Consider the following 26,098-nt stretch of genomic DNA (forward strand, 5'->3'; position numbering starts at 1 on the left):
CAAACACTACATTCAGTTTCATGAGAATACAGCGTGAAATATAGGAGTTGCAAACAGACAGACAGTGTGAAATCTATATACCCCTAAAAATTTTTGTGTAAAATACAGCATGAGGCAAAGGAGAGTCAGAAGTTTCGTAAAAAGATCAACAAGGAAAAGGAAAAGTGACATTAAACTCTACCTCCAAGTCATTTCGACAAAAATTATGCCTTTAGATTTGAAAAAATTGGTAAACTGCAAGTTTTTATCAAAAATGGCCTATAAACAATTGTCAATATACTCCTTTTAGGATTGATCTAAGGTCACAATTTTTACAGTAAACATTATCTTGTGTTGAATAGGGAGAAAAGGTCTGTATTACCAGCACAATCCAACAAAGTATAGTGAAGCATCAAAATATAGGCACAGTGGGAGACGTAAGACAGGAGCTACAAACACTGGGCAAGATATGACATTTCAGATAAACAAAACAGGGTACAACACAAAGTTAAAACAATTAAAGATACGGGCAGGCAAGGCACATGGATATAAAATAGGAAATAACTGAAAGAAAACTGAAGTTAAGGAAAAATTGATGAGTGGACCCTGTTATATCCAATTTTTAATTAGATTTGTTTATGATATTCTATCAATAGCAACCAACCTTCAATAGTTTATGGAAAGCTACGAGTGCAGACCATGTCTTATTCTCATTTGAAAAAACTAACACAAGAACAGTACAGATGGCCTGACCACTTCCTGATATACTAGGTAGGGAAAATTCGAAGAAGATAGATTAGAAGTGGAAGAAGATGAAGTATCAGAAGCTTGGTGACAAATTTAGAAACAGAGGTTGGAACATGTGGGTATACCATAGGGAAATGGGTTTCAGCTCTAGAATTCCCAGTACAACCTATCTAGAACAGAAACAATTTAGAAGCTTAAGAACACAGCTAAAAATAAATCTGCTAGCATAGGTTGAGAAGATTAAATCCAAGCTGTAGGCTTTCAATGCAGACAAAAATGTGGTAAATGATATTATGCAATAATAGTCAAAAGCATTGTTTACAATAACCAAAGAATTGGTCAAAGGTTACATTGTAGCTTCATAGAGAGAGACACAGCTATTTTCAAATATGTATAAAGTAGATGTTTTACTTAAATTTCTCAAAGAAAAGACAATTGAAGACACTTTACATGTACATGTATATAATGGTATATAGATAAAACACTATGATTGCTGTAAAAATGTGTCAAAGCTAAAAAAAAAACAAATTACATGAGGACAAAGAATTCAAGAAAATTTATTTACAATAGCTACCATTGTGATCCAATTTAGAAGTCAGGGGTTGAAATTGCACTAGCCCAACGCCCAGAGCTAGTCGTTTTTCCGGCAGGCTACCAAAATTTACTGTATTGAAAGCCTGATGGGCTAGTAAAAATTACACTGGGAGATAGACTAAAAATATTGTTGGTATTTCCCTTTTCCTAAAGATAGCAATGGTAATTATAGTGGACCAATCATAAATGTTATTTCTGGAATTAATTTATTAATAGCAATTGGGATGCGGATAATGATCACAGTCATTTGATGAGCAAGCTATTGCTGAACTTCGGGGTAACAGTAGAATGATTCATCAACAAAACGAGTCAGCAAAGTTTGTTGGCCTGAGGTTTTAGTGTTTCAATAAACATTGATAAATGTAAAAATGATGACCATGGTTCAGATGGGCCTACTTGAATGCTTGATATGTTAAAGAGAAGTGAAAACAGACTTTTCAAGCCAAATCGGTTAATGAAAAATGTCATGGGTTTGTGCAATGACCTGCAGGACTAGTAATTTTTAATAGCTAAAAAGCCCTGGGCTAGTATGTGCATCTAGAAAATTTCAACCCCTGGAAGTATACTGCTTCCTGAAGGATCAAAAGCCTAACTATTGTAAACAAATTTATTTTTGTCTGTTACATGAGGACAAATAATTCAAGAAACTTCATTTACAATACTGCCATTGTGATCTTAAATACAATTTTATTGCAAATCTATACCTTAAACATATTTCTGGTAATCTAAAGATGTGTGTATAACATCTGCAAAACCAGTTGATATGCAATATATTTTTAGCAGAAAATAACATGTCTACTTTTTCTTGTAGCACAGAGTACACACTGTTATGTTCTGTCACGTTAAGTAGCCATTGCTTCAAAGTTTGTTGTACTCTATGTAAACAATTTAAAATTATGTGTCAAATCTATATATCTATAAGACATTTGGTTTTCTAATTTGTCACTTTGGCACAAATCAGATATTGCTCATAATGTTATATTTATTATTTTTGAAAGTCAGAATAATTTATGAAAATATATTTAATCAACAAGTAAAGATGTAAAGCATTTTGCCAATTTTAACAAGTTCAAACTGTACAGAAAAAAAATATTGGAACCCATAAAAATATTCTAATTACATTCTGAAGGTCCTTGATCATTTAAATGCTAAATGCATTTGTATAAAATATATAATTTTATGTCATGTGTGCAATTGTCATTCATAATAATTACTAATTAGGATTTTACTTTAGACAAATAGATAACAGCCAATCATGACAAAAATGAACAAAGAAATTTATGACATGTGTTCAGGTAATGAACTCATCAGTACACCTGTCCAGTGATGATTTGATTATTACACAATTCTAAGGTTTAATGAAATTATGAATATGTGAAATACTGACACTTCAACGTTAAAGAAATCACAATAACATGAGACATACTTTTCACACTTATGATTTATTTAGGTTGTCAGTAGCTTAATGTTTTTGAAAGACTGGTAAATGTGCTCGTGTAATTTCATAAGTGTAATAATAATAAACGATCAATGATTGATTGGGTAAATAAAGCATCCTCTATATGCAACCTTCTAGTTCCATTTCTTGAGAAGCAGGGGTTTACAAATACTTTGTTAACTTAAGCACCTTTTTGTCAAGGATAGGACGTTTGAGCCGCTGATGCATATTGTGCCGTACGTGAAACATCTAATCGATGCCATGTTCCAAACAAACTGTTCCTTATATCATGTAAAATGTAAAGTTTTTCTAAATCTTTCCATTAATTAATAAAAAATGTGTTAATTCCAATATATTTGAAATATTTTAACCGAATCTTTGAATGCCCTTCTTTGTATGTCATTTCATTTTACCAAGTTTTATCTACTTTCACTTTAAAAACATAGATGACCTAAGCGGCCCACCAAAACTAATACCAGATCTGAAGCCGGTAACTTAAAGATTTCCGCTCTGACCTGCATAAGATAAATTAAGAGGAGAAAATTAAAATCCTAAAATTATTAGTGACATGTTTAATATTCTATCATAAATTTATACAAAAATATTTTATTAAAATCATGATTTTTAATTCAAGTCAAACTTAAAAAAATGCACGATCTGTTAAAGCCGTGACAAACGTTATTCCTTAACTGAAATACTTACAATGTACATAAAAACTTTTTTGAGCAAATTTTTTTCTGTTCGTTTTGGTACGAAAATTTAAAATAGTTTACATCATTTGCTTGTGCCTTGAAAGGGTCGTGTATTGTCTCCAGATAGGTTAAATCAAAATTCAATTAGGTAATTCTGAAGAAGTGAATATGCAGCATATAGTTTTATTTTTGAAAAAGCCGCAATTCTTTTTTTAAAAATCCTGAATTTCAGAAGTTATTCTATTTATAATATAATATTGGGAATGTCATGATTTCGAGGATTTGCATGTATACGTTTATATAAACCGAACTGTCTTTCTCTCTCTGACTTTTTCTTTCATATATCACTGTATCTAATACTCTTCACTATTAGAGGATATAAAGATAAATATTCGCTACTTAACACATTCTACGCTGCCAGAATATATGTCAGTTGTCAATATAAAATTAATATTGAATTTTTTAATCAAATGCCTTAGAAAATTTTTAATACATTGTTGACCTACTGTTTATGAAACTTTCAATTCAATAATTTCATTTCACACAAAAAATGAGTTTCCTTATTCTTGATTACTCACCAAAATTTAAAATCCTATGTAAATGAATAATGATTATTTATTCTTTTTTTTAATTTCTTTTGAATATCATTAAAACATCATGGAAACTTAATGAGAAATATTCTCTTAGGAATATTAGACCGTGTCTTTGCCATGAACATTGTGAAAGTGGTCCGTAATCGAAGTCTTCGCGGATTTGAAATACGCATGCTTAGAATAATGAACTTGCGCAAATGGTTACTGCGCAGGTCACAGCTGTCTAAACATGGAGGTTGAACCAAGGAACAGCTTTCCCGTTCCCAAGCGTACGTAATAGCCCCCAAATATCGACTATCCAACCAGCAAACCGCTACCAAAGGTTACTTTAACTGACAGTTTATCATTGTTTATTGTTCGATCGTTTGTTGATCTTGGAATGACGATGGAAAACATGGGTGATATCCCGGATCAACAAATTAATGATTCGACAATCACAACCCCAGTCAGTAGTGGTTTGGAGATTAAGCTTGAAGCAAGCACTGACAGTCCACCACAACCGGTAGTCACCACTCAGTCGGACACTGACTATCAACCGGAGCAGACTGTTAGTGCCGTGTCCAGTCCGGAAGCTGAACAACTTGAACCGAGCATTGATGAAATTAACCGAAGCACTGATGCTATTGCTGTAACTGTTGCCAGCATGATCGACACAACGGAATACCGTACCCAAATGGGAGATGTGACTTATCAGACACTTAATGGAAGGATGAGCCCTTCATACAGTCCAAACAGTTATGCGACACTAACACCATTGCAGCCTCTGCCTCCTATTTCTACAGTGTCGGATAAATTTAACCAAATTCAGAGTACATGTGGAAATGGATTAACTTTGATGAACAATGGACTTGGTGCCGTAAATGTTATGGATATTAATACTATGAACACATACCGTTATGATACAAAAATGATGAGTATGAACCTTAGTCCAGCCAGTATCCAGGGGCAGACAATGAACATGATGACAACAAATGGATACAACCAGGCTATGTCCCCTTATGGTTACAGTGTTAATGTCAGCGTAGGAGTTAGTCAAAATGGACTACCGTCACCAAAATCAGAACATAGATCGCCAGTTTTATCACCTAACACATTAGCATCATATGACTCTTATCGCAATCTCGCTACACAACCAGCTCGTCTGCATTCCCCTAATCCAATGATGTCATCTGTGAATGGACTTCATGTTAGTTCTACCGTTACACCTGACGCATCCCCTCACAGTCATGGAAGTAGTCCGCAACGTGAACGATCTCTTGGCCCTATGGACACTCAAAGCAATAACAAACAAGAACTTGAAGAAATTAATACTAAGGAATTAGCACAGAGAATAAGCAGTGAATTAAAGCGATACAGCATACCACAAGCTGTATTTGCACAAAGAGTGCTGTGTCGAAGTCAAGGAACTTTAAGTGATCTACTGCGGAACCCTAAGCCATGGAGCAAACTGAAATCAGGAAGAGAAACATTCCGGAGGATGTGGAAATGGTTGCAGGAACCAGAATTCCAACGCATGTCGGCTCTAAGACTGGCAGGTAACATTTGATCTTTTCACCCGTCCAGTGGAAAATTTTATTCTTGTTAAAATAGTAGTAATCTTTATGTTGTCCCTCCTAAAACGAAATTGTTGTATATATTTTGCATTTTTTTTTATTTTCAGTTATTTGCTAATTTGTTTGCTTTGTTTTTGTTTTGATTTTCAGCCACGTGTAGATATTGTAGTGACACCATAGTATATTGACTAAAAAGTATTGAACAGTCGAAAGTAGCTTTCATTGACAAAACCATTTCAGATATCAGAGCTGATAAATTGCATTGGCTTGTGTATAATGCTATTGAATATTGACAAGTGAAGTTATTCTGCAATCAACAAAATTAAGATAAAAATATTTGATTTTGGTGTAAATCTTAAGTCTTTCAATTCATTAAAAATGAGACCAATATCTCCCCATTTCTTTTTTTTTTCATTAAATGAGCAGCTCAACCCCCATGGCACACTTGGCATATTTAATTTAATTGATATGTCATATTCTCATTAAGGGAGATGTATTATTCATAACTCAATAGTAAATTTCCTTTGTCATACAGTAGCAGTGGCATACACATGTAATATCAGCTTTCCATTGTTCACAGTCTATCTTGTTTGTGTTGACAAATGTGTTAATACTGCTATATTGACTTAATTAAGCTTGTGAGGTGGTCACCTGTCTGTTCTAACAAAAGATTAGGACATATACAACATCTGTTTTTAATGTGGCTTGTGGCACCCTTTGTTAACTCTTCAAAGACCAAAATTTACCTGGAAATTTACCTGTAGTATTCTGTTCACAGCTACATTTGTACTAGTTCTAACATAAAAATTTTAAAAGCCTCTTTAAATATTTAGAGATTTTAACAAGTTATTTTAATATGCAAAGCTGTAATTTATTTTTTGGTTTGAAATCTTCTTTTAAAGCCTTTATTGTGAGTCTTGAAAGGTTAAAGAAAATGTGACTGTGTACACAAATGCATTTAGTCCTTTTTGTCACAAAAGAGATATACATGAATTATTATACCTGTCCAAACATCATATTTGAACATTATGTTGAACTTTTCAGATAATGCCTTTCAAAATTCCTTTTAAAGGGAAACTTAAAATCAGGAAAAACTAGAGTAATTAGGAGCTTTCACTGCAATTTACTTTAAATAACTTTCGGCATGTATTGTCATGATTAGATACTGCTTCTTTTCTTACATTTGAAAGGAAAGAAGTCAATGAGCACTTAGCAAACCATGTATGATTTCATATAAAATTTTCTATTTACCTTGCTTAAAATTTAGTCGAAAAAGTTAGGAGACAGGCATTTTTCCCTCGCTGACAATTTTACTGATAGGTACATGTACAGTAGTATTCATTGAAATCATGAAATTTCAGCTTTGTAATTTTATACTATGGAAGTTTCTGATGCTTTGCTGACTGCTAAGCTTCAGTTGTTTCTTGATAGATACTAGTTACATGTAACTTCTCATTGAATCTTGTATTATCCTTTGAAGTAACTGATACAAAACTGAACATGTGTGGACAGTATGCATACTTTGAAACAGATTGATGAATAAAAATATATCTGTAAATACATTCAAAAACGTAGCCAGTAGTACATTTTTTTCAAAGCATGTAGACCTTTTTGTCATTTTAAAATTCAGTCCAATTCTAGATATAATAATGTAATTGCTAAAGGTCTTGGGCAAGCTAACCAAAAAAAAAGGAACACAACAGTTTTCAATCCAGAAGGTATCTATGGATTGCATGATTAATCTAAAATTTTGCATGGCTGCTTTCCTGTTAGAATTGCTGTTTCCATGTAAATTTAGACAATCATCTTTGTACAATGTTCATTGTGTATAATATTTGACAATGTAACATTTTTTGTACAAATATAAATGTACATGAATGAAAAAGTACATACATGAGGCATGATAGTGAAGCAGTATTGTCTCCCTTGATGCCCTTAATGAAAAACTGTATAACAATGTCTGCATATTTGAGAGAAGATGTACATTGTGTCTATATATGCTTATTAAATGTAAATGTACATGAAAAATGCATGTTTAAAGGCAAAGCTGTATTATTTTCAATATGAAAATTGAAATAGCTGCATGATCAGATTTCATATGTGGATACAAATGTATTTATATTAAATTTTAGATAATATTGTACAACATAGCAAATGTTTTATTACATGCATGACAAACGCATTTCACTCAAGTTTAGATTTTCATAAAAATTTATATAAAGAAAGCTACTTTTATCAATTTATCAAAAGATGATATATATGGACACAATCCTCATATTAATAATTGTAATTCCTTCTTGTTCTAACAGTGAATTGAGTCCATAGTTTTGACTTTAATCCCTCTCGTTATTTTGACGATGCCATATGGTGCTAACCAGTTGGCATTGTTTGTCCAGATATGTTTGTCACTCGGTGGCGAAGGAATTGTAATCTGACGTGGATTTGACTAGCCAATCTAATACCAACATTGTTCATGGCTTGGACGGAGATTTTTTCCGAAATATCATGTTCCATCTTTCAGCTTATCAAAGTTTTGTCATTCTATTTGTTTACTTTCTTTGTTGATAAATTGCAATTTGTACACAAAATGTGACGATAGTCCACAGTTTTTGTTGCTTGAGTCATGTTGACAGTTATTATAAAACTTAAGCATATTAAAAATGAAATGAATTCCATATCAAAGAGGAACACAGTAAACAGATCACTCGGACTGCAGAGAAAAGCTCGATATGTAGGGGTATATCTAAGTTATAAACAAGAATTTTAATTTAAATGCCTTTAAATGGGCCTTCTTAAGATTTCTGTGTATATAAACACAAGCAATAGGTGGTAAATTACATTCATGTCAAAATTTAAAATTCCTAATCACAAAAATTACTTGTCATCTTAAACAAAATATTTTCTTTCTAATGTGTCTGACTTTGAAACATGTTAGTACAGATTCAGAGAATATGATCAGTGTGTTGTGAACTTTTCTTAAAAGTTGATAACCATTTTTAAAATGTTCTATTCAGGAAGAAAATTAAATTTTAAAGATCTTGATAACTGATATGTAAACATGAAAATAATTCATTTGGGTACAAAGTCCATGAATTCAAGAAAAAGGAAAAGTAGAAATCAGAACATCAATGTTCTTAGATTCCACTTTCAGGTCTTGTAAAAATGTTCATGCACTTACAATGTAGAATTATACCTGTATTCTGCATCAGTGTCATTTTAAGATGTACCGGTAAATGCATATTGTATAATTTTTACATGAGTGCATTTATAAATACAGGTACGAAATGAAATGTTCTTTTATCAGTTCATGTACATGTATGAATTTAATATGTCCTTTGGCTTTGTAATACATTTTGTTGTCTATTTAAATTTAAAAAAGAATGTACATGTAAGGGTTTAACTTAACCACTTAAATATACTAAAATGTCAGACTGTATTAGGAAACTATAATTATACATGTACAACATCAACAAATTTAGTGTAACAAGGCGTCGTCAACATCTGTTCCAATTTACATCTCCATCTGTTGTGTGAAAGTAATACATGTATGTGTTATATATGACTAAATACCTGTATAATGATACTTGTATGATGTACATGTATGACATTCATATATTAGCACTGCCATGGTGGATTAACAATTGTTGCTAAGGAACTACAAGTATAAATTTAATTAAATTTTTAAATTCATAGATTATGCTCTACAGAATGTGCAGAAGTACATAAAATAACATGTTCATGTGTATGTACATTTGTACATGTATATTTTTATAATGTGATGACTGCATCCAAATTATTTCCATGTGATCAATGCCACACATTGACATCGTGGTGCTGAGCTATTGAAGTGCTTGCATTTTCTGTTTATTTTTCAGTTGAGATCCATTAATTGTCATTAAAATCAAGATATTTTTTAAGATATAATATTTTCTTTTAACTTAAGACCTTAGATTTTATGATTTCCCAAGACTTGACTTTATATGTGACAATTTTGCCCATAACTTATATGTCAGAAAATTTTCACAACACATTTTCTTTGCAGGGACTAGGCTAATTTTTCTTTTCTTTCATTCTTATTTTCTGTCTTTTACTTTGATTTTTAATAGCTTTCTGTCTTTTCAGTTTTAGTTAGCTACAAGATCCTGAATCACCATCGACGGAAGTCGTTGATTGGTCAAGGTATTTTACAAATTTACATTTCTAGGAATGGGAAGTAGTGTACCTTCAATACTACTAATCAACGACAAGTACTCCCGCCTGTGGCTTGCTCACTACTAATACTACAGTAAAACAAAAATATATATTCATTTTGTACCTTCTTCAATTGAAAACTGTTGTGTGATATTTGATAAAACAATGACTACAAAAGTGACATGTATTTTAGCTTAGCACAATGGCTGTTTTTTCCTTGTTCATTATTTTATTTTTGAAAGAAAAAAGCTGCATTCTGCATGGTTGAAAAAGTGCATGAAACTTAGGCATGTTGATTTTAGTTGATTAGAAAATAAGTAGGCTCTTTACTCCAGCACGACAGTTTATTGAACCATGCTACTTCATCTTTGCTTGTTACAATTAATGCTATAATATAAATGTACTCACAGTAAATGGTAGATCTTTACAAAGAAGAAATATTATCTCAAACACCAAAGTAGGCATCTCATATATTTTCTAGGCCATCTTGCTTCTGCAGTTATTCATATAAATATATATGACCAGGACCATAGCCAGATGATTAGGCTCTGCTGTGATATTTTCAATCAGAGTTTGTTTTTTCAGACACGCCACTTAGAACACAAATTAGAATTGCCTGGCTAAGGCCCTGTCAACTTGGACTAGATAATCAAACTTTTATTACATTTTGTTTTCAGAAAAATACCTTTTAAAAAAATATGAGCAGAATCTCTAAAATGTGAACATGTTTATTGATTGTACTGTAGATAAAATTGATGCTTGTCTTATTGCTAACCAAATGTAAAGAGGACATACTTGTCTAGAGATTGATGTAAGTCAAAGCTTTGTGCACATCTTTCTGCAATTTTCCTTGTTCATTGACCCATGGACATTTTTTCCACTTGGTAGGGTTGTTGTCTCTTTGACATTTTCTCCATATCCATCATTTTTATATTCTATATGACCATTCACTCTCTTAAAGTTTTCAGTGTTGCTTAGATGGCCAGTGAAGATGTTCATTGCCTGTAGTCATTGTTTTAGGCAGGTGCTAAAAGCAGCATGTCCAGTTACTAATTCAGTTAGCGGTCTGCCATGTAAGCAGATATTAGTTTTTTTCTCAAGGGCAAAAAGTCTAGAGGAACATGTTAATTTTAGAAATAGGTAAACACTACTTGAACTAAGTGGATCTTTCCAATTTAAGACGACTCATGTAAGATAAGGTAAAGCACTTTATTCTTTAATCCGATCAATTCATTCAAAACAATTGTTGGTGATGCGACAAGCTATTTGTGATTTTGAAGCATAATATCTCAATGACAGTTTAGGGAAGTGACAGTTTTGTTTTAGACTAAAGGAAGATTACTTTAAAAAATGTAGCATTTTTCATATGATAGCAAAAGTCCCTATTGACACTCCTGAGATTTCTTTCATTTGTCAGAGAAAGTCATTTTATTTTCCATCACTCCCTAATGCTGCTCTTTTGCAAAAGACAGAATTCCTCATCGCTCGTATACAAAATCTTAGATCTTCAGTGGGGTTTCCATTAAAACCTATTGTTTAACAGGATGTGCTGTATGTTGCCACATTCTACATGCATTTTAAATGTTCAGTGCAAGGGGGTAAGATAGAATTTGAAAATCTTTGAAGTGTTATCACCTTGCAGAAAAATGAATTGTAAATTCTACCTGTAGTGATTTTATTTTATCTTTCATAAAATATGAATTATATGGGTTTTGCTGATGAAAAATTGAAAGATAAAGGTTACTTTCTCATTGAATTGAAGACTAAAAAATCGAGCAACAGGAAAATTCTGAAATTTATAAATTGCGTACAGGGTGAGAAAAACAAAGAATTACGAATTGTTTTGTGAACATAATTTTCAATAAATGTATTTACATAAGAATATAGAGCAGGGATATTGAATCATAAAATTATTAACATTTTTAGGTTGATGAAATTTCCGCATCTGCATTTTCACTATAGATGTGGTCACCAAGCTCCCCTTAGTCCTCATGGAAACTGAAAATTTGCAGTCTCATAATATGAAAGGGTACATATATGAGCTATATCTACTTGTACATGTATGAGAAACGCTTTATTTGCCCTAACTGCAGGGGTTGGTGGAAATGAAAGTCATTTATACCGGGTTTGGTAAAAAATTCTTAGACAGGAGCTGCTTGCCAATGTACCTCAGAAAGTTTTTTGACACTATTTATCTTATAATAGTAAATTCCTCAATTGACGCTTATCATATGTCCCCTTCAGTCCACTGTCAAGATATTTTCCCAGCAAGATACAACTTGACATGTTTTTCAAGAGTTTTTAATATGAGAAAACCATAATCCAGACTGAATACATTCTTTGCTAGGCATTCCATGGAAGTGAAAGTTAAGAGACGATAACCCATACATAGTGTCGTATCTCGTTCTTGTCAGATCAAAGTTATCTCTGTTCTGACAAGTCCTGGCTCTTCAATATGACTATTTTGTAAACTTAGGTGATTAGGTGTTTTTGGCCCACTAGTCGTCTACAGTGAGGATTCTCATACTCGATGGGGGTGGTCGGCAGTCTACACTACTAAATTATTAAACAGAAAGTATTTGATTGACAACAAGCTTATCTTGTACAAATTTTCATCATATTAATCCAAATAAATGGCTGGTTTTGATATACCCCCTTGTAAGGAACCTTGAGACTTATATGCTTTTACTAGGATTTGACTCCATAGTAAGATTTGTGAAACAGCAAATTTTAGGTGTCAGTATGACAGTGGCCAAGTCTGTTCTTGTTGATTTTTCACATTCTATTGAATCCTAAGCAGTAGGTATAGGCTTTAGTAGAGGCTTCAAAATTCTGCATAGATGTCAACATGATAAATGTTTGAAATCTGGGTCCAACTCCACAAAACATGAAAAGTTACTGAAGTTGATGAGAATATTCTTAACTGTTTGTGTTGTCATTCAATCCAAACACTTTTGAGTTACCAAGGAAGTTCTCAAATTTAGGTATTGGTTAATATTTGAGGTGTCTGGATCTGCATTTTGAACCTTGAAAATTTGTACCTTTGTAGTAATGTTAGAAAAAAACTTGAGTCTGCTTTTGCCCAGGAAACTAACTTGCTATGTACCAAATTTTGTATCATCCTAGTTTATTAATGGCTGTTTTTATTTCCATAGAACAGCTTGATCCATTTCATTACCTCCTGTCTATTTCTGTAACTCTTCTTCAGTAATTGGAAGTGGTTCGTCTCCAGTCTTGTTAAGTCTGCAAATTGTGACCTCTGGTTAAACGAAACATAGTTCAGCCATTTTCTATGAATAAAACGATCCCTATCAATAGAACAAACTATAGTCCTTCAATTTCAATAGAAAATAATGATGCTTTTTGCTTCCAAAATGGAATTTTGCTGTACTCTGTAAAAAGATGAAGTTTAAACATAAATAGCTATGTTCGGTTGGTTTCAATTAAACATAGAATCCTACCCATTAAGTATTTGGCGTAAATATTGGATTTCGTAAATGTCCCTTTGTAATGGTATTCACATCAAGACTACTCTTGTATGATGAAAGCTAAAACAATACACACAAGAAGATACTTGAAACCAGAAACGGTATTATTTCTTTGTTGGAAGTTAAACAAATTGTCGTTGAAAACAGTTGTATTCCTAGCATTCCAAATTTAGTGGCTTAAGCAGGACTGTGTACATATGTTGGAAGTCATCTAAGACATATGTATACAAAATAATGTATTTTATACCCTAAAAAATAAATTATATTCTCTCTTAAATCTCCCAAAATCTTGAGTCCTTTATCCAAACTCAAAGAAGACTTGCTCGTGATTTGATTCAGTGGATTATTTTTACCCATATATTCCTTTTTTTTTTTCATTTTCTAAATGTGAAATCTAGTGACCTAGAAAACTGAACATATTTGGCTGTTCAATTAGGTTTTAACAGATTTAGAGTCTAGTTAATTGTACTTATTTGACCAATTCAATAAGGTTTGTTGTAAAATCTCTTTGACTTTTCTTTTCTTTTGATGTACTTAGGAGTATTTAAAAAAAAAACAGTATTGAGAGTGAGCAAGAGGCCATGAAATTGAATAGTTAGTTTACCAACGATTCTAAATTTGCTGATTCTTTTCTTTCTTTGTGAGATAGTGAATAGACCAGATTTTCCCTTTTAATTCAGAAAATAACAGCTTGTGTTACTATCTATGAATTTCCTACCATGATTAAAAGTCAGCTTTCTACAGTCGGGTTATTGTCTGCTGTTCATACAAGATTTTTTTTTTGTGTGTTTAGTAACACACAATATTCTATGATTCATCCCTTCACCTTTTACAGAAAAAAAGAAAGGCATGAAGATTTAATGATACACAAATGAAGCCTGCTCTCCCCATGTGAAAAAATACTATTAACCATGGTCATTATATTGATTTTTGCCGAATGCACCAATCAAGACTTAAACTGGAAATTGTTCCGTGGAAGGAAATACTCTGGCAGAGATAGACACGCTTGATAAAGCACTAACACAAGTATCATTTTGTATGAATATAATTTTTCCATTTATTTGGATCTGTCATTTAGATCCACAGTTGCCATGGCGAGAAAGCAGCTTTAGTTGTTAACCTGTAGAAAATGTTTCTCTCCAATCCAACATTCTGCACACCTGGATTCCGGTACGATGTCTGAATTACACACCAACACATTATCTCATTTACCTTTCATGACTAATAACAGAACACGGGTGTTTTACTTCGTTGATGATGAAAAAAATAATCCTTGTAGGGCCTTCATCCATTATTCATCCCTTTCTGAATAAAACTATTTATACCTCGCATAGCTGTATGAAGATTTCAAAACAATGGCAAATCGTGGGCTTTGGAATCTTGAGTACAGAATGATTTAATTTCCAACTCGCAATCTAGTTAGGAACTGTCAGCATTAAAAATGAAAACTATTTTTTACAATTGAATGGCATCGAGAACAAAGACGAAAGGATTGTAATTGTCATTAACCCAAACAGGATGTTGTTTGACATGACAATAACTTCTAAAGATGATCTGGTGCATGAAAATTTTAAGGATGAAATCCTGAATATTCCAAGCCTCAATGATTATGAATTTGTATAGACTAATACATAAAATTAATGGAAGAAAATAAAATGATTAACTCAGATCTACCATTAATTCTGTGACACATATCTTATGTTTTATATCATATACATATATTTGATATATTTTATATGTAGATATGCACTGCACATATGGACAAAATTTATCTTGTTTCCAGGTGCAATGTGATGTCCTATTTGTATACATGTATATTTTGTTCATGCATATTTATGATTTTCTTTTTCATTTTCAACTCTGCTTGTTTTTTTTGCTTTTCCAGTATGTTTTTGTAGAACATTTTGATTGGTTCTTTCTTTCAGGAAATTGGACAACCTTGATAGGAACTTTACTAACAAACTGGTAGTTTCTTTTCAAATTCATTTAAAAGGCATTGTGCTTTTCTGTTCAAGTCCAAGTGTTAAAGGATGACCCCTGTTGGCTAAGTCTTATAAGAGCTGTCCATAGGAATTAAAAGTACATTTTAATGTAGGTTATTATATTTCAAAATAAAATTATATAAGATGGCTTTGTTAAAGTAAAATTAGTTATTATTGGCTGTTTTCTGAATATAACAATGCCAGATTTACTTGTAGTACCTGTCAAGGTTGTGTCACTAAATGACAGTTTTAAATATTTTGTATTCTTCAGTTCATCTGTATTTTTATCTCTGTTGAGAGTACCAATGTAGCATGCATCTGAGAAACATAACGAAGCCTTTTATTTCAGATTCAGAAGTGCTCAGTTTGTGTACTGGTTACTGTACTTCTGGCTCACCTATGCTTAACGAAGTACACCAGTAGTAACTGTGACATTATTTGTCAAAAATTTATTTGTCGATAGCTTTATATAAATATTCCCTTTTCTCTCTGTAGGCAAAACGTTCGGTGAAGTGTCGATAAAAAAGGAAGAAGGTGGTTTTGGCACAATAGGTAGGCATATACAATGTTGTCAGAATATCTGTTGTTTCCTGCATGTCTTACTTTGTTCTGAAAAATAGGGGGTTGGGGAAAATGCAACATTTTCAGTGTAAGTTAATTGAAAATTGTCTCCCTTTCTTCCCTTAAATTCATTTATTTCTTTTTACATGATGTATTACGACCCTTCTATTTTCATTTTAAAATGCAATGACATGCACAAATAAGTGAATTTTGCTGTGGAATTAAGTTTTCAATGGCTTACGGCCTACTGTCACTAACGACAAAAGGTTTTATAAACCTTGTTCACAATGGGCTGATTTAGATCAGGGGTAACATCTGCCATTCTGCAACTCAAACAAATATAACCATAACCAGTCCCTTTGCATGCTTTTGTCGTCAGAGTTGACAATCATCTCTCCTGGTATATGTGAATGTGTAAGGGAAATTTTATACTTTAATATCCTATGAACCATATGTGTATATAATTTTACACCAGATGCATGCTAAATGACAACATTCTTGTATTTTATGTTCAAAGTTTGACGTAGATCTGTTCCTCAGTATTTAGGTTTTTTTTATACATTAGATGATTAATTTGAGAAATCTTTCAAATATTATTGTTTTTATTCTTAGTAGATTTCCTAACACCTGCTGTATTATAAAAATGTTTTCATACTTTTAGAGACATGTGTATGATAGAATCTTTCTCATTTAAAATTTATGAAATTAAATTAAAAATTGATGTTCTGACATAGTTTAAGAGTCTTCCCTAAATAAATGATTCTTTGCTATTAATGACATATTGGAAGTTCTATTTTAATGGTGAAAATGTTATTTTATGAAATTTGGACTTCAAAATTAAATTACATGTACTATGTATTTAGTTTGTATCAAGGGAATTAGAAGTATTTACTTTGTGACATTAATGACATAATATCTGCCTTCGGGTGTCCATTACACCACATGGTCAGTTAATTGTTTACAAAGGAGGAAACGACCATATAAATTATTCAAATGCAATTTATTCCTTTATATCGCCCTGGCATAGTAGGCACACTACTGAATAGGTAATGAACTCCGTTCTTTTGTCTGCCTTGAAGAGAGGTGAAATTTCATTTAAGACAAACCACTCGATAATGATGGGAACAAATCCTGTGTTCCGATTGTATTTTCGCACCGCTAGATGTGTATAAAAAATTTCGCAAACATTGAATATCAAATTCATTCTCCACTGTGAATACAAAAGAGAAATATTGCATGTTTCTGGTCCTATCTAAATAACATTTCTCTTATTGAAACTCCTGTGTTTACATTTGTTGAACAATTACAAATGAGAAAATTTGTTTGGCTTGGGAGTTTAAAAATTTAATATTGTCCAGGTAGAGAGAAGTATAAGGAAAGTTTTATCAACAAGGAAAATCCGTATTTAGAAATTTGGGACAAATTTCAATGCAGAGCGATTTATTCAAGAATTTGTTTGCTCATGACCTAGCGTGACCTTGTTTTGCATGCGAGTAGGGTTCGTGTTGTCATACACACTTCTAACTATCTTGAGTTGCACTTCTTGTGCGACTTGAGCATCCTTAACTGATAAGGGAATTGTATACATATTTGGTTCATTTAGTTTGTTTAGGTTATTAACTATTGCAATATTGTCACAATTTAATAGGACTTAAAATGCATGTTTTGATTAATTTGGGCAATAGGGAATTAAGTTGTAACTAGGCTGTCACTTCTGTTTTTAAAATTAAGACCTCCATGTTTAGAAAAAGAGCTAAGAGTGTGGTCGAAATTTTACTTCAATTTCAATTGCTTTTCTCTTTGTCTGATGGTATGATATAAAATGGATTTCAGTTAATCCTCAAAATTAGTACATACTTGGAATTTGTATAAAATACTAGTAAAGCATCTTCAACCTTGTTCTCTGTTTAGATCCAAATTCTGCTCAGTCCTTGAGATCAAACTGTATGTAACATGGACAGCAAATATTTCACTTTTAAAATGAGCATGCTTGCTATATTTAGAGTAATTATGTAGCTGTCTTTGTAAGAATCATGCAAAATCTGAAAAATGTGATACACCCCAAACAAGGCTACATATCTTTATTTTTGTAATTAAGTTGTTTTATGGGTCTATACTATGAAATGTGTAATTATTCATTCAAATCTGCCTGTTCTTAGGAGATAATCAACATTGAAAATTCAATAGATTCTATTGCATTTAAGTGTCATTTACAGAGTTATCCTCCTTTATTTTGAAATATACAGTGCATTCTATACAATTTTTATCTCCTAAGAACACAGGTTATATGAGAAATTGAATGTTTATTTCTGTTTACTACAATTCAAACAAAATATCAAAAATCAAAATATGTAGGCTTTTAACCCATGAATCACATTTTGCATGATTCTTAGCTGGAGTGCTACATTGATCAAATTACCCATTTAATAAGCTACAAAAAGGATTGTTTACACTGAAATGAAGGCAGATTTTGTATGTATTTCATATGGGCAGAGATGCAATCATACTTCAAGTTACAAGTACATGTTAGAAACATGTTTACTGATAAATGGTTATATTTCTGATATTTTTTTCAAGGAAACCTTTTCCTTTTAAACAAAAGATATAATCATATATCATCTCCAAACTTGATGGTTTTTTTTTCCCAAATGTTGGGTTGACTGGTTACCAAACTCAACAACAAGACTGGAGGAAAAAGTAAACCAGTTTTAAGTAATTCCATGTTTGTAAACATCAGAGAACATGTGTCAAAGCGTATTAAGCTTTAATGATTTATTGATTCCCTCGTAATTCTTTAATAGTTGAAGGTTATTGTGAACTCCTACCAAAAAAACGATAAATCCATAAATTGCCAATGTTAAAATAAACATAGGTTATTGCGGAATAAATGGTATTTTCATATTGAAATATTTGCATGGAACCCTGAGAAAGGAGTTCAGCTGTAGTATTCACACGTTCTAATGTTATTTGAGTGTGCTCTGCTAACAAGCCTGGCACCAAGACATAATGAATATTTGCTTTCCTCTGCGGTGAAGCACTCGTAATCTCACTGTGGATGGAATTTTAAGATAAAATGATTTGACCTTTTAATTTAGTACTTTATGGTCCTATATTTAATCTGTTTCTGTTCATTTGGCCAGTTCTATCATTTGAACTAAATATTTTTATAGAATATGTAATATCAACTAGTATGAGGAACCTTTGTTTAAAATTGTCCAGACTTCTGAATATGTGAATTCTATCAAGTAATAGGAACTGAGGTTATGTAAACAATTCTAGAAGCTTCTTAAATTTTGATGTATTTAACAATTTAACAAAAGGCTAGATTTCCCCACTTCTAAGTGAACATCAAATTTTTTTTCTCAACATGTTCATGAATTGTCATGATACCCTAACTCCTCAGATATTAGGTTTAATCATTCTTGAGTACTTAAGCTTTAGCTGTCCTTTAGAACGACAATTTATCTTGTAAAGATCTGTCAATATCTAATTCACATGTATGAAATATTACTACCCTAGCTATAATATTCCTGCCATTCACATTTGTGTGTGTAGTTAGCACATCTTCTGATAAGCTGTGAGGAAGGCTACACATGACAAAGAATGTTCAAAGGTCACTTTCAATATTTTATCTCATTCTTTCTCATGTAGAATTAAATGATACATATATATTAGGTATATACATGTTTATATTTGTGTGATAATTATGCATGGTTTTTAAGTATAAAATTTCACAAAATTGTTTTTAAAGAAAAAGTTCTCATTAATGAAAATAAGGAAACTTGAGTCTGCTCTAAGATATCTGTTGGAAATGTAAATAACATGGAAATGATGGCAGTCCATTGTTAACCGTCATGCCTCGCCAATTCATCATATTAGCGTAGAAAGTTGAGAATCGTCATGTCTCTTGGGGAAATCAAGTTGTCTACTCCACTTTCGTTGTCAGTCTCTGCGGACACGTCTTTCCATATTAGTTTTCTTTGTTAAATACCATGGCAACAAGACCCGAAGCTAAGGTACAACCTCGGCTTGAATTATTAAATTGCAAACGATGTCCTACATGAAGAAATTTTTCTTTACCATGCCATGCAGAAGTTACATTGTTAGAGAGTGTCTTTGTTCGGGGAAATACAAGTGTCTACGTGGTATTTTTATCAATATATTTAATTACGTTTAAACCATTTGTTTATACAATCTTCATGTAGTAAAGTGTATGCTACTGAATATTTTGCCTGGCCTTACTTGTCAAGATTTTTATCAACTTCGAAAAATTAATTTTCAAACATCATATTTATAAGGAGATAAAAGAATGGATTGCATAATATTTCTAACATAAACTTTAACATGAATTCCTCCATAAAAGAACATATTTTTGGAACTATATGTCTAAATCATGCAGTAATGTCTATCATTCTCCTTGTGTGTTCTTTGAAAAAAAAGTTAATATGCTCACTACCAGTATTTAAAACTTGTAGAACTTCAACGTTTGGAGGAATGGATGAGAGGTCATTGAAGCAGAGATCACTTAAAGGGGGTTATAGAGAACTTAATCCGTTTATTTTTTAAATTGCCCTAAATTTATCATTTTAGGAGAAATGTTGACAAAAAATTCAAAGATGTAATCATTCCACCTATATATTATCAAATTGAGAGAGTCTTACTTCTTATGACACGGACTGAATACGAGCTTTATCTAGTATCCAGTATCGTCAGATTGTTTCATATTGTAAGTTGTGTTTTTATTTTTTTCAGCATGCAAAAGAAAAGAACAGGAAATGTCTCCTCAAGAGAACAGAGCTCCAAAAAAACCTCGTTTAGTGTTCACAGACATTCAGAGGAGAACATTACATGCAATTTTTAAGGAAACAAAAAGACCTTCTAAAGAAATGCAAGCTACTATTGCCCAACAACTCGGGTTAGAAGTCACGACAGTGGCAAACTTTTTCATGAATGCACGCCGGCGATCTATAGACAAATGGCGTGATGACAATGGAAATGACAATCGGGAAGGGGTGATCAAGAGCTGAGTTGTCCTATTTTCTGACCTTAGCAATATTTCTACTTTGAGTATACCTGACTAGTTAAATGTTGTGTGGAGATTGGTTATATATGTGTATGATTTCCATGAAGCAATGTAGAAGTAGAAAAAAAGAAGTTCGTCCATTTTTTTTATGTGCAAATATATTTGTATCTTCTTGCTAATGCAGAACAGTGACAGCATTACCAAGGAAGAAGACCCATTGTACTATGAAAGCATAATTAGGCTAATGTGCATTGTCTCAACTTGCTGAGAAGAGAGTTCGACACTAGTCTTGCTAACTGAAGACATTATCAGTGATGCATGTCGATAATATGTTAACAGACTTGCGCTGCAGTGGTATAGGACGTGGTTTAATATAAACTGGTTTTGTCTAATGTAGACAAATAGCTGAAGTAGATTTTTTGCTAGTAGAATGGTGGTGTTTCCATATATTACGACCTTATTGTCTCATTTTTCCTTGTTAGCGAAAAACCATTATTGTGCGATGGTGCAAACATTGTTTAGTTTCATTCCTAGTGTTAATGTTTTATCAACATTCCATTTGATTTCTATGTATCTGTTTGAGGACAGAATGAGACCAGGATTTGATTTGAGAACATTCCAAATTCTAGATTTAAAGAAAATGGCTCACACAATCTGGTTAAAAATTAGTTTATTTTCAAAATATGGTATTCGAATTTGAGCAATTGATTACAAAATTTGTTAAATTTTTGGAGTGTTGATTCAAATTTTAGGTTGTATTTTAGACAGTATGTACTATCAAATCTACAATGTATATTTTTGTCAGTAATCTCTATAAATTTGATTTTTTTTTTAAATTGTTAAGATAGCTTGAATAGTAGTAATGTATCAACAGAATCTCAAAATCATATAAGAGATTTTAAGAGTATGTAACAACTAAGTCTAATATTACATTTTGGTATCTGGTTTCAAAATAATGTCTTTACATTAGTCAAAGGAATTAGTTTTACTGAATGGAGTTGATCATTTTGACATCTTTGGATCTGACTTCTCTTTTTTAAGCTTTTGGCAGAAAAACAATCATATTTTTCATCCTCATTTGTGTTTGCCATGACATATCAGGTAGCTAGGTAGTAAGTTTCATTGTGTTCATATAAACAATTTGGTTGTTCTGATCTAGTCGTAGCTTGTCTCGTAGGATTTCAGAAAAAAAAAACTTTGCCACAGGTTTCTGTGTTGTGTGTGTTTGGTCATACAATCACTGTGTTTTATTGTGCAATATTTATTGATTTTTGTAATGGATTTTAGGTGATTATTTTGTTAATTATTATTTATTACATTTGTTGATTAATTTATTTGTTTAATGATGGACATTCATTTGATGATTTTTTTGGGTGATTGTCATTATTGATCCAGATGCAAAACATTCCACTGACTCAGAATCTGTTCAAAGTATCCATGTCATTAAGATGCTTTAATATGGCTTCTGTAGTTAGAAAGATTTAGATCTGACATGCTTAAGAGAACAAAATGGCAAAACCCAAAAGCTTTAGCTTACTAGACTTAGTGGCAGCATATTTTGTTGTAAAATAATTTCCTGTCTTGGTTTGACGAATACACCAACAACAGACAATGAAACTTGTTCAGTGCATTAAAAACTAGGGCACTTTGTGTCTAAAATAAATGGGTTGTAATGCGGTTTTGCCCTAGCATTGACCTAACAATCATATGCTTTGCATGCTTGTTAAAATCTTGAATGAAATCCAAATTTTTTTTAGGTTTTTCTATTTACTTTCTGCAGAGAATGAAATTCCCAATCACTTACTGTAATCTACAAACATGATCTATTAATATCTTTTTGCTCATTTTACACTTAATTCCTTTTATCCCCATTTACTTGGCTTTTTAAGAAATCCATTGATATACATTTTTTTCCAATATTTTGTTATCTTTTTATATAGATTTTGCCCTTTTTACAAGACTGCCAACTTTTCTTTATTTCTTTTTTTCTGTGTTATGGATAACCAACAATTATATTGTACTGCTTTAGATCATTTTTTACTACAATTTAAATTTGAAACATCAGCAAGTTAGCTGTAAATTAAATTAAATTTCAGAATTACCCAGTTTTATTCATTATGATATTAAGAATCTCAATCCAAATTACACAAGTTTTATGCTTTCAGTAGAAAGGCAAAGACAGCCATTTTGTGTCATGTGACAAAATATGTACCTTTTTATTTCATACATGTACTGATAGTATGGACAGGTAAATGTAGTTATGGTTGTATCTGGTGGTCTGGAAAGCTTCATAATTTAACTGTTGGTTGTCTATTTGTTGATGTTGGTGTAAGAATTTGTGTTTATTTATTAATTTATTAAATGTTGTGTTTTGAAAAAACATAACGTGTAAATTTTCTGTGTATCATATAAGAATTTGTACATGTCTGAACAAATTGTCCTCTGTTGCATGAGGCATGCAATAAAAGACGTATTTAAAAGTTTTTAGAGAGGTGTATAGACAAATTTTCATCATCCTTGTACATACATATGGGTCATTTCATAGTCAGTCTATGGGTTCTTGACATGTACATGTAAATACAATGCCTTTTTATGACCGATCAGGAATTTTTGTCCCCCTATGAAGTACCTCACTCTGAGAACAGATAAAACATATTTGCATGGTCATTTTCTGTTTTTTAGATATTTTTATAGATAGATGTTTTTGGAACAAGGTGTTGTAATTAAGGTATTATTGGTTTTTATGCATTTTACAAGTAACTTTTTTTCTATTTTATGGAAAACACAAGATCTGAAATGATTTCTCACTAGAATCTCAATAAGTAGGTTATGGCTTAACTAGTTAATTCGTACACAATAACTTACCAATCTTATTTCCCTGGGGGAATTCTTCAGTAGAGAATTCTATATTCAGATAGTGCTTCATATTTCTTTTTATGTGTGTAATGTTGTAAATAAGAATAATTGAAACATTGAATTCAGTCTGGCCAATTTGAAGTCACCAGTAACTTCCCTGTATTATTTTGAATAGAAATTCTATACTTGTTTAGCTATGGTTAAAGTGAAGGCCCCTCCCTTTAAAGTTCTTTTCAATGAATTGTAAAAAAAAAAAATCAGGAAATCGTATGAATTATTTGGAAGGAAAAATTAATGATCTTGAAAATTAAGTTAACTTGATTGAATTTTCAACATTAAGAATAAAAGAATGATTTCATACATCATTTAAAATAGAATGAGTTACATTCATTGCATAGTCTTATGATTTGAGCCAAGGTTGATGGCTTGTCAATGGTATTGTTAAGTAATTTTAGATAGAAACATGTTGCTGCCAAACAAATACCTTATAACATTTTCTTTAGAAGTTATGTGCTGTAACAGTTTGTTGAAGGATTATTTGCAAGTTAATTTCCATGGTAACGATGTCATGTGATGGGAAATTGAACAGCTGTTTCCCCTTATGTAGGCTTTAATGTTTTATCACCAAATAAAACGAAAATTTGCTGTAAACATTCATATTTGCAGAATTTAACTTTGGATTCTGCTTTTGCTTCTATTGTTAGGAATTCTGTTTTGACATTTTGAAGGATGGATATCATGTATAATTTTATTCTTTTTCATCAAAAGAAAAATTCATCTAACTAGAGCCAGTTGATAAGAATTATATTGATTCATTTAAGAAGTCAAAGTTTTGTCATTATTTCATCTTTTTATGCCTTCAAGTAGAACTTCTAGTGGCACTTTAACCATATCAAGCTTGTACTGTAGATAGGCTTGGGACATTCCGTTCACGCAGTTTTTGCAAAAATAATGGCAGAAAAGAGCATTTGTGAAGAAATCATCCAGTATCACAAAGATTATAATTGCCACTATTGTTGCAAAAACTAATTTGTTCAGGGACCATACTGTGTATTTTCCTTATAAAGTATTGCCATAGAAACCTAGTCACATGATAAAAACAGTCCCATTCATCAGTTGTCATGTGACCTTCCTGTCGCATGGTATAGCCATGTGAACAAGTCATGTGGTTTTGTCATTTATGATCAACTTATTTATTGTGCAATATACATACTTGTGTGTTGTGGTGCATATACAGTGTTAAAAATTGTACAAGTTATGTGTTTTCATTCATTGTCATTTTATGCATTACATTTTTACAGTTATTTATTTTTTAAATTACATTTTCATGGACTTTGTTTCTTCAACCTCATAGATTTCATTTTTCCATTGGTGTCGATTCTTCTGAAAATGAAATTGAACAAGAATCATGACTTTTGGTTGAATTTTAAGTCTTTGAACAGGAAAAGGGAATTTTAGTACATTTTTATTCTTTCCCTTTCCAATATTTTAGCTCTGAACAAAAGGGGCTTTTGTATTACATGTTTTTGTATTCTTGCATTTAAAGGACTGCATCTGTTATGATGTACAGAGGGATCAACAAAATACAACAGTAGATAGTTGGTTTTTATGTGTCTATTTTTAGATGTGTGAAGCTGTTGTTTCACACTCTTAATTTTTTAGTATGTGTGAATCCGAAAGTTCACACTTATGCAAATCTTGGAAACATAACTTGTACTGATTATGAACAATAAATAGTCACCAAGCTATTGAAAACCTGCCTTTCTTTAATTGTCAGCCTATGGCTTGTTAATACCCGTAGGATAGAGAACCCAGTCTCTTGTGGAAACAGTGGAACACTTTTATCTAAGATGATGGTAATGAAAGACTAACTTTAAAACTGATTAAAGACATTTTTTGCTCACTTTAAACGTATGTAGTGATCCAATCTTGACATGCACACACACACACACTCACACATACCTAACACCAAACAAACGAAAAAAAAAATCATACAGGTATTTCAAATTTCAGTATGCTGTACCCGTTTTAAGTAGTAGTCACACATAACCAGCTCTAGAACCTATCCCAAATACATCATATGTATCCTACTAAAATGGTAAAGGATTGGGTAATCATGACATGCCTTAACTATTAAAAACAACACCTAGATTTCTTAAGTTTTACTTGTACATATTTTCTTCTTGTGTACCTTGGGACTCCTGCATGGGTCTTGAAATATTGTGAATTTGGAGTGGAGCATTTGATTGTCGGATTCTGTAGGGTACTATGTCCATACCCTTTCTACCTACAGCTTTTTATGTTTGATATATTGAACTTTATTACAATCTTAAAACAGATACATGTGATAGTGACTCAATTCACAAAACATAATAGCCAGTTTATACATGCCAATCAGGCC

The 26,098-nt window shown here is 32.0% G+C and overlaps 2 protein-coding genes across 4 annotated transcripts in view; one reads left to right on the top strand and one right to left on the bottom strand.

Moving 5' to 3' along the window:
- Positions 1-3,174, bottom strand: part of LOC148610074 (tRNA (guanine-N(7)-)-methyltransferase non-catalytic subunit wdr4-like) — a 71,623-nt gene extending 68,449 nt beyond the window's left edge. The window contains exon 1 of the mRNA XM_088542099.1: positions 2,948-3,174. Within this exon, the coding sequence (XP_088398225.1) occupies positions 2,948-3,021 (74 nt within the window). The 5' untranslated portion in view covers positions 3,022-3,174. The remainder of the gene's footprint in view (positions 1-2,947) is intronic.
- A 1,073-nt stretch (positions 3,175-4,247) lies between these two features.
- Positions 4,248-25,452, top strand: LOC148610075 (one cut domain family member 2-like). 3 transcript variants are annotated; one of them, XM_088542100.1, is made up of 4 exons: positions 4,248-5,578; positions 9,719-9,775; positions 15,753-15,809; positions 20,571-25,452. In XM_088542100.1, the coding sequence occupies exons 1-4, from the start codon at positions 4,423-4,425 to the stop codon at positions 20,843-20,845; spliced, it is 1,545 nt and encodes a 514-aa protein (XP_088398226.1). In that variant the 5' UTR covers positions 4,248-4,422; the 3' UTR covers positions 20,846-25,452. The 3 variants fall into 3 exon arrangements, with proteins under 3 accessions (XP_088398226.1, XP_088398227.1, XP_088398228.1); XM_088542101.1 differs by lacking the exon at positions 9,719-9,775; XM_088542102.1 differs by lacking the exons at positions 9,719-9,775; positions 15,753-15,809.
- Positions 25,453-26,098: the final 646 nt, after the last annotated feature.

Source organism: Perna viridis, chromosome 8 (genome assembly GCF_037379345.1).
Source record: "Perna viridis isolate PV_CMFRI_1.1 ecotype Kerala chromosome 8, ASM3737934v1, whole genome shotgun sequence".
In the NCBI taxonomy this organism is placed as follows: domain Eukaryota; kingdom Metazoa; phylum Mollusca; class Bivalvia; order Mytilida; family Mytilidae; genus Perna; species Perna viridis.

What these genes read in the sequence shown, in the direction of transcription:
- LOC148610075 (XM_088542100.1), top strand. Translation starts at nt 4,423, where the DNA reads ATGACGATGGAAAACATGGGTGATATCCCGGATCAACAAATTAATGAT. An exon ending in GTCGGCTCTAAGACTGGCAG is followed by an intron (nt 5,579 to 9,718) that starts GTAACATTTGAT and finishes CTGTCTTTTCAG; the next exon opens with TTTTAGTTAGCTACAAGATC. An exon ending in AGGTGGTTTTGGCACAATAG is followed by an intron (nt 15,810 to 20,570) that starts GTAGGCATATAC and finishes TATTTTTTTCAG; the next exon opens with CATGCAAAAGAAAAGAACAG.